The sequence below is a fragment of the Trachypithecus francoisi genome, unplaced genomic scaffold (genome assembly GCF_009764315.1).
Source record: "Trachypithecus francoisi isolate TF-2019V2 unplaced genomic scaffold, Tfra_2.0 Lachesis_group6, whole genome shotgun sequence".
NCBI classification, from domain to species: domain Eukaryota; kingdom Metazoa; phylum Chordata; class Mammalia; order Primates; family Cercopithecidae; genus Trachypithecus; species Trachypithecus francoisi.
Genome location: NW_022681471.1, coordinates 76,729,788 through 76,745,279, shown reverse-complemented (window position 1 = coordinate 76,745,279; position 15,492 = coordinate 76,729,788). Strand labels below are relative to the sequence as shown.

At 40.2% G+C, this 15,492-nt stretch overlaps 1 protein-coding gene across 4 annotated transcripts in view; it reads right to left on the bottom strand.

Moving 5' to 3' along the window:
* EDA2R (ectodysplasin A2 receptor) overlaps window positions 1-15,492 on the bottom strand; it is a 44,142-nt gene that overhangs the window by 17,002 nt on the left and 11,648 nt on the right. For all 4 annotated transcript variants that reach the window (XM_033201430.1, XM_033201432.1, XM_033201431.1 and 1 more), the window contains exon 2: window positions 3,821-3,917. In XM_033201430.1, the coding sequence (XP_033057321.1) occupies window positions 3,821-3,907 (87 nt within the window). In that variant the 5' untranslated portion in view covers window positions 3,908-3,917. The remainder of the gene's footprint in view (window positions 1-3,820; window positions 3,918-15,492) is intronic.

Sequence of the window (15,492 nt, the reverse complement as noted above, 5' to 3'; positions counted from 1 at the left end):
TCTCTGCCAGGCTTTGGTATCAGGATGATGTTGGCCTCATAAAATGAGTTAGGGAGGATTCCCTCTTTTTCTTTTGATTGGAATAGTTTCAGAAGTAATGGTACCAGCTCCTCCTTGTACCTCTGGTAGAATTCAGCTGTGAATCCATCTGTTCCTGGACTTTTTTTGGTGGGTAGGCTATTAATTGTTGCCTCAAAATCAGAGCCTGTTATTGGTCTATTCAGGGATTCAACTTCTTCCTGGTTTTGTCTTGGTAGAGTGTAAGTTCCAGGAAATTTTCCATTTCTTCTAGATTTTCTAGTTATTTGCGTAGAGGTGTTTATAGTATCCTCTGATGGTAGTTTGTATTTCTGTGGGGTCAGTGGTGATATCCCCTTTCTCATTTTTTATTGCGTCTATTTGAGTCTTCTCCTTTTCTTCTTTATTAGTCTTGCTAGTGGTCTATCAATTTTGTTGATCTTTTCAAAAAACCAGCTCCTGGATTCATGGATTTTTTGGAGGGTTTTTTGTGTCTTTATCTCCTTCAGTTCTGCTCTGATCTTAGTTATTTCTTGCCTTCTGCTAGCTTTTGAATGTGTTTGTTCTTGCTTCTCTAGTTCTTTTAATTGTGATGTTAGGGTGTCAATTTTAGATCTTTCCAGCTTTCTCTTGTGGGCATTTAGTGCTATAAATTTCCCTCTACACACTGCTTTAAATATGTCCCAGAGATTCTGGTATGTTGTATCTTTGTTCTCATTGGTTTCAAAGAACATCTTTATTTCTGCTTTCATTTCGTTATGTACCCAGTAATCATTCAGGAGCTGGTTGTTCAGTTTCCATGTAGCTGAGCAGTTTTGATTGAGTTTCTTAGTCCTGAGTTCTAGTTTGATTGCACTGTGGTCTGAGAGAGAGTTTGTTATAATTTCTGTTCTTTTACATTTGCTGAGGAGTGCCTTACTTCCAATTATGTGTTCAATTTTGGAATAAGTGTGATGTGGTGCTGAGAAGAATGTATATTCTGTTGCTTTCGGGTGGAGAGTTCTGTAGATGTCTATTAGGTCCGCTTGGTGCAGAGATGAGTTCAATTCCTGGATATCCCTGTTAACTTTCTGTCTCGTTGATCTGTCTAATGTTGACAGTGGGGTATTGAAGTCTCCCATTATTGTTGTATGGGAGTCTAAGTCTCTTATACAAATAATTTTTAAAATACTCTGTTGTCTACTATATGTCTGTCTACTTACGTTCCTTGTGTGAGTAGACAAAGAACAATAAATAATAAATAGAAAGAATAGAAAGAGAAACAAACAGAAGCAGATCACAAAATTGGAAAGGCAAATGGGCAAATAAACACAGTAAAGTTGGTACATTTCCCCTATCAAATAGAAAAAAAGTGAAACCAAAATTCTCATAAAGTCCTCATAAAGTAGTAATTAATATTAAAAGGAAGCCATAAAATTAATAGATGATGAAAATTTGTATTATTCATTTGCAGTTAGTCTTCTGGGACATGGGGATTTGTTGCAGGAAGCCAGGGACCCCGAACGGAGGGTTGCAACAGGAATTCTATGCACTGTTGAAAATAAATGTAATGGTAGTGGAAATTATCATAAACAAAATTCAGAAGTGTTATCTGCTGATATATTTCAAGAGTCTTAAAATTGCATGCATTATTTACCTCGGCAATTATATGTCAAGGAAATGTCCTGAGGAAATGGTGTTAATTTTCTGCAATGATTTATTTACGGTGATGTTTATAATTCATGAATAAAATTTAAAAGTAAATAAAAGTAACTTTAAAAAGGGCTGTTAGATGCTTCTAGCTGCTTATTCGAACAATTTCCCCTCTTCCTTCTTACTATAAAAACACTGATTTCATTCTAGGTAGCATGATGACCAGCCTCCACAATGGATTCTTGATTGGTCTTAATCATACAATCCCATTCTCATTGGCTAGATAATTATTTCCCAAACTCTATTCCAGTTAGAGATAGCTACATCACCCAGTTCTGGACCGTAAGATATAAGGAAAAATCTGTTGGACAGCTTCTGGGAAAAGACTTTTTCCCAAAAAAAGGCAAGCTATTTTGACCTTGCCCCTGATTCCTGACTTTGACTATTGTATGAAGATATGATGCTTTGAGTTTTGCAATCATGAGGCCACAATAATGAGAACAAAACAGCAAGAGGTCCAAAATGAAGGATGAAAAGAGGCTGAGTCCTTGATAACATTGCTGATCTACCCAACAAGCAAAAAGGCTGCCTGTCTCCAGACTTCATTACGTAAATAAATATACTTATGGTTCATGTCACAGTTAAATTTTATGTTACTTTCAAGTTACTACATCTTAATTGACTCTGAGGTGAAATAATTTGCCCAGAGCAAAGATGGGACTCATGCCCATGTGTATATATATTACATATATATAAGCTTTAATATCCCTTTTAATGTCCAACATGACCTAACCTCTGGCGATCTTTCCTTTGTACTGTGATCCTTTATCAATCATGTGGGTACCCCACTGTGGGACATAATGCCATGTGTAAAAACTTAAAATTAGTGCTTGTATCCCTTGATATCCCTGTGCCTTATTCTCTTCATTTTTAAAAATACAAAGGTAGGAATAAAGTGGGCTAGGTAATTATTATGTTGTTTTCCAGCCACAGGTTCCTGTAACCGCCCAACCCAAAACCCTCCAAAGAGCTCCTAGTGCACTTAGAGAAAAATGAAAATTTCTCATAGACCTCAAGCCGCTATCTGGTCTGGTCCATACTTTTCTCTCTGACCTCTTTGTGTACCACCTTCCCTCTCATTCACCATACACTCATTGCACTAACCTTCCTCATTTTCCTTCAAAATGCCTAGCTCATTTTCACCTTGGGACTCTGCACTAGTATCCTCTCCCCAGAGGGTGTCTCCTTAGGGAGACCTTTCCTTGTTTCATAATCTGAAGTAGCCACCCAGTCACCCTAATTTTATTCTTCTCATATCTTCACATCTAGATTCTTCATTTATCTTTGTATGTGTCTCAATTATTATCTTTTCACTAATAATAGAAGGTAAGGTCCATGAGGGCAATTAATTTTGTCCGTTTTGCCATATCCATGGTGCCTACAACCATGCCTGCCACTTTGTAAGTGTTTAGTAAGCAACTGCTGAAAGAACAAAAATTACATAAAATAGGGTGTGAGTATGCAGAAACCATCTGCTAGCTGCTTGCTTCTGGCCTCTGTAGCCCCAGCTGCAGCCAAAATTTAATACCACCCGCAGGTTCAGGGACCAACAAGGGACCTGAGGAAAGAGCAATTAAGCAGATCCAGACTTGAAAACAAGTAAGTTACATAAAGTCTCTGCCTTGCTGGTCATTTTGTTCTGATCTTTACCTTTAATTGGGATTTTAGACCCTCCCTGGTTCCCTATCCCTAAATTCTCCATTGCACAGCTTCCTCAGTAGCGCAGACCCTCTAGAACAGAGGCCTTCTTGATTCTTCTCTCTTTCTCATTTCTAAGACCTGATATCTGGCTCTTGAACACCATGTGGTTGGGCCTTGCTTTAGTTGACAGATTTCCCTAATGCTGAACAGTCCTCATGGGTCTCTGCATTACACATCTCTTCTTGAAATACTCTGTTATCTCATGGAAACTTCCCTTGATCCTGATCCTGCTAGGCTGACTTCATGTTGGAATCATGACTGCTCTTGCATACTCTGTGGATCCCAGGTTTTACCTGCTGTACTGAATTAGTTATAAGTAGGGTTGACTCCCCTAATCTTGGCCTCTTTCAGTTGCCGGGTTGGTTCCTAAGATGCAACAAAAATAAGTGTACTGAATAGGAGAACTTACCTTGGATAGCTCCTGTCCAGGACCACACCGTTGGCAGGTGACACACTGTCCCCATTGGTCCCAGTACTCATTTTCTTGGCAATCCATGGTGGGAAGGCTGTGGGTACAGAACACAAGAACTAGCAAGCTAGTGGGAAGGGACTATAAGTAGTGATTTCCATGTCACTTGCTTCTGGGTCCGCTTAATCTAGTATCTAGATCTGAGATAGTAGGACCGAGGAAGCCAACACAAAAGAGTTAATGCTTATATAGCTCTGACCATGTGACATGAGCTCTTGTAAATGCTTTGCATGTAGTAGCTCATTCAATTCTCAAGACAACCATATTAAGAATTATTGTTAGCTACATTTTACAGATGAAGAAACTGAGGCAAAGAGACCAAGCAATTTGCTCAAATTCACAGTCAGTGGCTATACCAGGAGCTGAATTTGTAAAGAGAATAATAAGACAAGAGTTGGCTTCTGCCCAGGGGGTAAGAATAATCACAATCCGTCATGTGCAAACAGATCATAACAATTTAGAAAGTACTTTCACATTCATGATTATTTGGTCTACACAACATCCATGTGAGGTAAGCAGTATAGGGATTATCATCTTTATTTTATAATTGAGAAAGCTGAAACATGGTTTCTCTTTGCCAACAGTGGCCTCAGTCCCTCTGAGAACCAATAGCTGCTGTAGCTTCTGTCTTAGGCAGAATGGAAGGGGAGAATGACCCAGCATGTAGACATATTTTGGTGCACAAAGGTGCACAGAAAGGGAAACATTACTCAGATAATAGTTCTTGGAATACAGATGCATATAGCAGTAGAGCTAGCCTTGGACTGAGAATTAGGATGTATAGATTCTAATCCTGGCTATAGGATAGCAAATAATCCTGTTGCTCAGGAGGAAGGGGTTTCCTAGTACATGGAACTTTCAGTGCTAAAATTGGAATAGTTCTGGGCAAAGTGGGATGGCTGTTCACCACACCTGGCTCTTACCCTTTCAACCTACAATCTGGGATGGATCACTTTATCTTTTCTGGCCTCAGTTACTTAATCTAAGCAAAAAGGATAGTATGTTCTTCACCTACCATACATAGCTCTTGGGAGGGTTAAAGGAGCTAAGGTCCATCAAGCCATTCTAAAGAGCTATACAAAATAAGACAGAGTTAAGTATGCAGAAAGGTTATCTTTTACAAAGAGGAATTTTAATGAAGGGGCTCAAGTAATTCATACAAGGGGCTTATCCTACTCAAAGAGAAATGTAGCATGAGGTTCTTTTACTTACTCATGACTTCATACTAGGGTGAATTTCAAGTGGTTTCCAAAGGTGCCAAAATCCTAAATGTGTACTCTTAGTCAGAAGAGAGGAGAGTGTACATGTGTACCTTGAGAGACCACCACTCCTCCACTCAAAGTTCCCCCAAGGCGATAGGTTAAGTAATTCCAGCTGGCATTCCATAAGTGCACCTTTTTTCCATCATCAACTGGGCCATTCTTTCCCATTCCTTCATTCCAAAGAAAGTGGGCTACAAGATCCATATTTGCATAAGATAAACATACTGTCTTCTATGCTGATTTGATCGCTGGCCCATGGTGTTGGCCTCAGTAGGCATGCTTCCCTCCCCTTGCTATGCACTCTTCTCACTGAGAACAAAAAACATCAGTATTCTCATAGCCTTCATGACCAGGAAGTTAAATACCACAGTAACAGGGCCAGGATACTGTTCTGGACAACTTTCTAATGTCCCTTTTTGCCCACAAAACAGAAAAACACTGGTAGGAACCAAGAAGTAGCCCTCGTCTTGAGCTAGGTTCCCAACATAGGCATTTAAAATCTCCAGCTGCTGCTGGCATTTGAGAGTCTGAGACATCCTATTTCATTTGGTTTCTAGAGCTCCACCCACCTAGTAAACATCATGTGTCCTAAACTCTGACATGTCTCTCTAACCAAGGCTTTGAAACCTCTGTGAAGGCAAGGCAGACTTGGTGCCAAAACCCCATATCAAGACTTAGGAAATGAACAGAGGGCCTTTCCCTCCTGTCTTTCTCTCTTTCCTTCCTTCCTTCCTTCCTTCCTTCCTTCCTTCCTTCCTTCCTTCTTTCCTTCCTTCTTTCTTCCTTCCTTCCTTCCTTCCTTCCTTCCTTCTTTCCTTCTTTCTTTTCCTTCCTTCTTTCCTTCCTTCCTCCTTCCTTCCTTCCTTCCTTCTTTCCTTCTTTTCTTTCTTTCTCCTTCCTTCCGTCTTTCTTTCTTTATTCTTTCATTCTTTCTTTTCCTTCCTTCCTTCCTTCCTTCCTTCCTTCCTTCTTCTTTCCTTCCTTCTTTTCTTTCTTTTTTTTTGATGGAGTTTCGCTCTTGTCGCAGTGCAATGGTACAGTCTTGGCTCACTGCAACCTCTGCCTCCTGGGTTCAAGTGATTTTCCTATCTCAGCCTCCCCAGTAGCTGGGATTACAGGTGTATGCCACCATGCCCAGCAAATTTTTGTATTTTTAGAGACAGGGTTTCATCATATTGATCAGGCTGCTCTTGAACTCCTGACCTCAGGTGATCTGCCCACCTTGGCCTCCCAAAGTGCTGGATTAAGGCGTGAGCCACTGTGCCTAGCCTTCCCTCTTTTATTCTCATACTGTTTATTCAAAGACTACAAATTAAATTATCTTTCATTAGAAATTTAACAAATTGACTTTGTTAAAGAGAACAAAATCATAGATTCTGGACTCTTTTGAAGAGGTCGGGGAGCATGTGTAAAACTACCTAATAAGGGTTAAATGTCATTACCTAGGGACAAAGTCAGACCTTATATGAATTTTTCCCTGTAATCAGCAGTTTCCTGTAGTATATGTAACTGCTTTTAAAATGAAAAAGTTAAGAGAGAGTAATTATGTTTTCAGAAAATTAGAGTTACTCTGAGGTATTCCATACTGCAGCTAGACATTCTTCCAAAGTATCACAAAGGATATGGCTGAATCCTCTAAACTTCTGGCTAAGTTGGCAATATATACAGACCTATACAATTCCCAAAAGTAGAGACCGCTGCATGTCCAGTGCCTAGCCCTGCACCTGGCACAGAGTGTGTACCTCAACAGTGCTTACTAATTGTTAGCTTGTCAACATGCCACATTCCCTGGACTATGGTTAACTATGCATATGAATCTAGCAACATAGATCATTTCTCTTTCAGATAATGACTTTCCAAACAATAGTAGTAATCTCATATCAAGAAAAGAGCAAAGCTCTTAGTTAGGGACATGTCAACTTGGGTTTGAATCTTAATTCTGCATCCTCAAACAAATGGTTTTACCTTTGTCAGCATCAGTTTCTTCATCTGCAAAATGGAGGTTTAAATAATATACTGCACAGTAATTATAAAATTAAATGCAATAATACATGTTAAAGGACCAAGTATAGGGCTTGATACATATGAGACATTTGGTAATTAGCAGGTTCCCTTTCTTCTTGCCTCTTCAGAAGAGTGAGATTTATAGTAAAAGGAGTGCACATTTGTCATTCTTGGGATGTGTGGGGAAGAAAAGGGACAGGCACCCAGGTTTCTTCATTGACCTCTTCAGCTGGAGCATGAAGGCCATGTTTAAGATGGGTGCCACTATAGCAGTTTCCTCCTTATTAATCTCAACCACCAGTTACCTGATGCTTACGGAAAAGATTCTTCATGATACCCTCAGTACCTAAGCCACCTTGGCGAAAATAAACATTGTTCTAAGTGTTTGCTGGATTTTTTTCATCAACACATTTCTGTATAGATTAACTCGGTCGACAAACGTTTGGAAACTTTTCTGAGATGACTGCCGTTGAAATGGAAGTGCAAAAGAAATAAAATCAGATTTGCAAATAAGTGGGATGTTATTATGGACTTTATGAAATAGCACATCATGTTCCACAGAACAGTCCCTCACCTCCACAACCTAAGGCTGTGGCTGCTCAAGAAAATTTTTTCACCCCAACTCTGACATGGGGTTGTATTCTCTTTACATTACTGAGGGTTGGGGAGAGGAAGGGAAGTGGCAGATGCCTCTTGTCTCAATCCATGGAGTACACATGATGGGGTTCTGATTCTGCTAAAGTCCATCACCCACTCAGTTGTACTGTTTGTCAGCTACACCCTGAAATATTTTCTCCAACTTCCCAACTTTCCCAGAGAATATCTGATCTGTGTAACTCAAAAGTTACACAGATGAGGTAATGTGGAAGTGCTCTAAAAATTCATGTGAGTAACATGCCGGGATTTTTTGTCTGTCTGTTTCAGATTGCAGTACAACATATACATAGTAAGGAGCACAAAGATTAAGTAAACTAATAAATTTTTAAATATGTACATGCCCATGTAAACACCACCCAGAAAAATACACAGAACCTTTCTATTACCCCAGCAGGCTCCCTCATGCCCCTTCCTAGTCAATATCGCCTGCTCCCCAGGTAATTACAGCACTGGCTTCTATCATTACAATTAGTTATACCTGTCCTTGAAATTCACATAAATTTGAATCATACAAGATGCGCTCTTCTGTTTCTGATTTCTCTTGCTAAATATAATGTCTGTGACAGTTATCCATTATGTTTTGTGTAGAACATTTGTTAATTACTATTGTTGTGTAGTATCCTATTGGATGGATATACCACAATTTATATATATTTTTTGCAAACATTGGGCTGCTTTTAATTTGACCATTATATATTGAGTTGCTATACTATGGCTGATGGATTTTTTAAGAGTGCCAAGAAAATTCAATGAGAAAAAAAGTCTTTTCACAAAAGGGTTTTGGGGAAACTGGATATCCACATGCAAAAGAATTAAATTGGACCCCAACCTCACATCATAAACAAAACTAAGTCACAATAGACTAAATCCCCAAATGTAAGAGTTAAAACTATAAAACTCTTATAAAAGTTTTCTTATAAGAAAACATAATAATTCTATAATTAATGTTTTTCTTATAAGAAAATATAGGTATAAATTATTGTGACACTGGCAGTGGTTTCTTAGATATAACAACAAAAGCACAAACAACAAAAGAGAAAAACAGAACAATGACATGTCAACAAAATTTAAAAGTTAAAAATGTTTGTGCTTCAAAGGACACCATCAAGAAAGTGAAAAGACAATCCACATAATGGGAGAAAAAAATTTTCATATCACATATCTGATAAGAGACTTGTATCTAGAGTATACAAAAAACTCTTGCAAGTGAAATACAAAAAAGACAGATAATTTAAAAATGAGTAGAGAATTTGAATAGATATCACTCTAAGACTTACAAATGGCCCATAAATACATGAAACAATGGTCAGTGTTATTAGCAAAATAGGGAATGCTAATGAAAACCACAATAAGATAGCACTTTATATCCACTACCAAAAACAAAAACAAAAACAAAATAGCCTGCCGGGCATGGTGGCTCACTCCTGTAATCCCAGCACTTTGGGAGGCCAAGGCAGGTGGATCACCTGAGGTCAGGAGTTCAAGACCAGCCTGGCCAACATGGTGAAACCCCGTCTCTACTAAAAATACAAAAATTAGCCAGGCATGGTGGCAGGCACCTGTAATCCCAGCTACTTGGGAGGCTGAGGCAGAAGAATCACTTGAACCCGCGAGGCAGAGGTTGCAGTGAGCCAAGATCGTGCCATTGCACTCCAGCCTGGGGGACAAGGATGTGGAGAAGCTGGAACCCTTGTGTATGGCTGGCAAGAATACAAAATGATGCAGCCCCGTTGGAAAATAATTTTGCAGTTCCTCAAAATGTTAAACATGATGTTACAACATGACCCAGTAATTTCACTCCTAGGTGTAGATACCCAAAAGAACTGAAAACATATGTCCATACAAAAACCTGTAAACAAATGTTCCTAGTGCATTATTTATAATAGCCAAAAAGTAGGGAAAATCCACATGTTCATCAGCTGATGAATGATAAACAAAATGTGATCTATCCTACAATGAAAATTATTCAGTCAGAGAAAAGAATGATGTGCTTAACATATGCAGTAATATGAATGAATCTATGAAATGTCCAGAATAGGCAATCAATCATAAACTAGCTTTAGTGGTTATCAGGGCCAGGGGAGAAAGGGAAATGGGAAGTGACTACTTAATAGGTACAAGTTTCTTTCCAGGGTGATGAAAACGCCCTGGAATTAGATAGTGGTGATGGTCATGTGACTTTGTGAAATGCTAAAACCAGTGAATTATACACTTTAAAAGGGTAATCTTATAGTATGTGAATTATATCTCAGTTTAAAAGATGGTTCTTTAGCTTCATTTAATACTTTGAATTTATTATTCCAATAGGATACTGCTTAAGTTAGCCCCCACAAAAAATGTTAAAGCTGCTATGAATATTTTTATATAGGCCCCCAAATACAATTTGATTCACCCAACTTCTCACCCAAACTTATCCAAGTATGTATTGTATATACATTGATTGTGTTTACAAGGGACAACAAGTGGCAATATGACTAGAGTTATCTCCTTATTTTGTCTGTCTGTCATGTGGCTGCTCTTCCCACCCATCCCCCTGTCCTGATTCCTCAAAAAATAATGTAGAACATTAAGAATGCAAGCAGACAGGGAAGAGGAGAAACAATACAGCTGACATCAATACTAACCCCCAAATTAGTTAATCATGCCCTGAATAATTGATGTTAGCCAAGTTTCTGCTGGATGTGAGGTACCCAGGCTGCTGGGGGTGCAGCTGCTTCTTACTGCAGCTTGTGGCTGCTGCTCTTCTCAACTTGCACACATGCCTGTAGGGTGAAACATGCCCTCTCTATGTAGTATAGTAGGCAGTACAGAAAGATAAGTCTAAATTAAAGACTCAGCACTTCAGGATAATTGCTTTGCCTGGACAGTGCAGGAGGTGTGAGATTAAAAAGGGTGAAGAAGACAGCAGATGGTCTCCATGCCTTGCCCATTCCTCTCCTATGAGCCCATCCATCCACCCACATGCACAAGACAAAATCAATGCAGTTGCTCAACCTAGCCTTGAGAACACTGCTTGCTTCAAAATCAAGCTTCTAAAATGTAGTGTCATCATTTCCAGATGTCTGGCCTGTAATTCAAATGTTGCTTTACCTTTTGGTGTTGGCACTCAGCCTTTCCCTTTTCTGATCTGACCCAAGGTCACTTCTATCCAAGGTTTATATTGTCTATAACCTCCTTCCAAACTATCAAACATCATATCTTCCTTCTGCCCCACTATTTGTAAAGTTTGCATTTCCTGTATTAGCTCGGCATAGTGGATGGTCCTAGTCCCAGCTCTGCCATCAGGAGAATATTCCTTCCAAATGCTGGAGTCAAGTTCCCCATTCATACCACGAGAGAGTTGGTTTGGCTAATCTCTTAGACCAGTGCTTCTCAGTCTTGGTTGCACCTTGGGAGTACCAAAAAATAGTGACACCTGGGTCCCTCCCCTAAGATTATGTTGTAGTTAGTCAAAAATGCGGCATGAGCACGTGACATTTTACAGTTCACCAAGTGATTCTCATGGGCAGTCAATGTTGAAAATCACAGTTTTAAGGGCTCTTTTAGCTCTGACATTGTCTGTTTCACCTGAAAATAAAGTGCAGTCCGAAAAAAAGGTTTTTCTGTGTCTCTCTCCCATACTGAGAGAGAATCTGTGGAGGGAGAAACCTGGGGCCTACCAATTTTTTTCTAGGGAGAATAGAAAATAAAGATAAAGGGGATAAAACATGTTAGATCATGTCATTTCCAGCCTCAAAAGCCATTGATGGCTCCTCTTTCGTTCATAATAACACACAAGTCCTACATAGTTTTGGATGTAACTTCAAAAATGAATGGGTATGTAAAAACATAAAATATACACAGTGATGTATGGCATATAAAATTAAGTTCTTATAATGGCCAATGGAGACCTTAGATGATATGCCTACCTCAGCTTCCCCCATTATTTCTTGACCTTATGTTCTACTACTCTTTTCCTTATTATCCTCACTCGAGCCATGCTGGCCTCCTTGTTGATCTTCAAACTAACGAGAAATGCCTTCATCTTAAGGCCTTCACATCTGCTGTTCACTCAAGTGGGAATGTTCTTCCCCAGATATCTGCATGGCTACCTCCCTCATCTTCTTCAGTTCTTTTTTCATATAGTCTTCTCAGTCAGACTTCTCTGAGCACTCTTCCAAATTTTCACCTTCTTTCCAGAATTCCTATCCCCATTTCCCATTTTATTCTTTTCCATAGCACATATGACTTTCTGACATATCATACATCTTATGTACTTTATTGCTTGTTTCTTCCCCAGTTAGAATGTAAATGCTGTGAGACTATGGTACGTATTTTGTTGGCTACTTCATCATCAGTGCTTACAATAGTGCCTGGCACACAGTAGGCATTAAACAAATATTAGTTGAATGAGAAAATGTTGACCATCTACAGAATACTGGGTGGATCACATGAGGTCAGGAGTTCAAGACCAGCCTGGCCAACATGGAGAAACCACGACTCTACTAAAAGTACAAAAATGAGCCAGGTGTGGTTGCACACACCTGTAATTCCAGCTACTTGGGAGGCTGAGGCACAAGAATTGCTTGAACCCGGGAGGTTGAGGTTGCTGTAAACCAAGATTGTGCCACTGCACTCCAGCCTGGGTAACAAAGCGAGACTCCGTCTCAAATAAATAAATGAATAAATACATTAAAGAAGAAGATCACATGTTGAGGAAAGAACAGACAGATCTGAGATCTTGCTCAAGATCTCGGTAAAGAAGTAGAGCTGGGGCATTATCATGGCAGATGGGAGGCAGGACTAAATTGAAGTTCCAACTCGGATGGACAGAGCCATGTCAGGAGGTTTTCATCGTGCATTTTAGCTCCAGGATGACTGTAAGAACAAACCAGGGATCTCGAGAGGACCCACAGACACTCTTAAGGAAGTGGACTGCTCCTGCAGGACCCAGGAGACACTCCAAATACTGTGAGTACTCCAACAGCAGAAGTGGGAAAGGGAGATCCTCCATTCCTTAACACACACCCACACTGAGGAAACTGAAGGTCTAATTTGCAGAAGTTTCTGACTTTACCTGGAGCTGAGTCAATTTAGAGAGCCGAGCAAAATACAGGGGTAGAGGAAGCAGCGAGAAAAGCCCCGGGAGTTTGCTGGGTTCCCAAGCAGGACTGTAACCACAGGGAACCTTCGCAAGGGTGGCCAGAGGCACATGGGAAAATGCCACAGGGGAAAATGCCACAGGGAAAAGGAAGTCTCCAGCTGAACTTTGTAACAATTTGAATCAGGAGAGAAGCATCCTGGCCAGAACTTTGGGTAGGGCATGAATCTGGTGTGAAGACTCTACAGGAGGGGGAAGAACCAAAGCCTTTTCTTTCACAGCTGAGAGGTGGGTAACCTGGGGTAGGTTCTCAAGCCCTACTCACCCATTGCCTGGAAACAAACTTGGGACTGTTAAGGGGGCACAGTGGGAGTGAGACTGGCCCTTTGGGTTGCATGGGAGCTGGGTGAGTCCTGTGACTGCCGGCTTTGATCCACTTTCCTAACCACCTGCATGACTTGGCAGAAGCAGCCATAATCTTCCTAGGTACACAACTCCATGGATCTGGGAACTTCACCCCCACCCCCACAGCAGCCGCAGCAAGACCCCAAGGAGAGTCTGAGCTCAGACATCCTTAGCCCTATCCCCACCTCATGGGCCTTCCCTACCCAGCATGGTAGCTGAAGACAAAGGGCATATACTCTTGAGAGTTCTAGGGGCCAGTGTATCACTGGTTCCTCTCCATACTACCAAAGATGATACTCTTCGAAAAGCACCACCTCCTGGCAGGAGGCCAACCACCACAAAAATGGAATATTAAACCACCAAATCTAAGAACTGTCACAGAGACCATTTCATCTCCTGACACCTCCACCAGAACAGGTGCTGGTATCTACAGCTGATAGAACCATAGATTGTTCACATCACAGGGCTCTGTGCAGACAACCCCCAGTACCAGCCCACAGCCAGATAGACTTGCTGGGGGACTAGACTCAGAAGAGATACAGCAATCACTGCTGCTTGGCTCACAGGAAGCCACGTACATAGGTAAAGGGGGAGAGTATTACATCAAGGGAGCACCCCATGGGACAAAAGAATCTGAACAACAGCCTTCAGCCCTAGACCTTCCCACTGACAGAGTCTATGCAAATGAGAAGGAACCAAAAAACCAACTCTGGTAATATGAAAAAACAAGGCTCTTTAACACCCCCAAAAAAAATCACACTAGCTCACCAGCAATGGACCCAAACCAAGACAAAATCTCTGACTTACCTGAAAAAGAATTCAGGAGGTTAGTTATTAAGCAAATCAAGGAGGCAGCAGAGAAAGGTGAAGCCCAATGCAAGGAAACCTAAAAAATGATACAAGAAGTGAAGGGACAAATATTCAAGGAAATAGATAGCATAAAGAAAAAACAATAAAAACTTCAGGAAACAATGGACAAAATTTTAGAAATGCAAAATGCTCTGGAAAATCTCAGCAATAGAATTGAACAAGTAGAAGAAAGAAATTCATGGCTCAAAGACAAGGTCTTCGAATTAACCCAGTCCAACAAAGACAAAGGAAAAGCAGAATAAGAAAATATGAACAAAGACTCCAAAAGTCTGGGATTATGTTAAATGACCATACTTAAGAATAATCAGTGTTCCTGAGGAAGAAGAGAAATCTAAAAGTTTGGAAAACATATTTGTGGCAATAACAGAGAAAAACTTCCCCAGCCTTGGTAGAGATCTAAACATCCAAATACAAGAAGCACAAAGAACACCTGGGAAATTCATCTCAAAAAGATCATTGCCTAGGCACATTGTCATCAGGTTATCTAAAGTTAAGACAAAGGAAAGAATCTTAAGACCTGTGAGATGGGAAGGGAAAGGAAGAAGAGGGAAGGAAGGGAAGGGGAAGGGAGAACAGGGGAGAGGAGGAGAGAAGAGGAGAGGGGAGGGGAGGGCAGGGAAAGGGTAAAAGCACCAGGTAACCCACAAAGCAAAACCTATCAGATTAACAGCAAATTTCTCAGCAGAAACCCTACAAGCTAGAAGGAATTTGGGTCCTATATTCAGCCTCCTAAAAATATACAAGTATCAGCCAGGAATGTTGTATCCACTGAAAGTAAGCATCGTATATGAAGGAAAGATACAGTCTTCTTCAGACAAACAATGCTGAGAGAATTCACCACTACCAAACCACCACTACAAGAACTGCTAAAAGGAGCTTTAAATCTTGAAACAAATCCTGGAAACACATAAAAACAGAAACTCTTTAAGCATAAATCATACAGGTCCTATAAAACAAAAATAAAATTCAAAAATAGCAAAAAAGCAAGATACACAGGCAACAAATAGCACAATGGATGCAATGGTACCTCACATCTCAATACTAACATTGAATGCAAATGGCCTAAATGCTCCACTTAAGAAATACAGGACTGCAGAAAGGATAAAAACTCACCAACCAATTATCTGCTGCCTTCAGGAGACTCACCTAACACATAAGGACTCACATAACCTTAAAGAAAAGGGATGGAAAAAGGCGTTTCATGCAAATGGACACCAAAAGTGAGCAGAGGTAGCTATTCTTATATCAGACAAAACAAACCTTAAAGCAGCAGCACTTAAAAGAGATAAAGAGAGACATTATATAATCATACAAGTCCTTGTCCAACAGAAAAA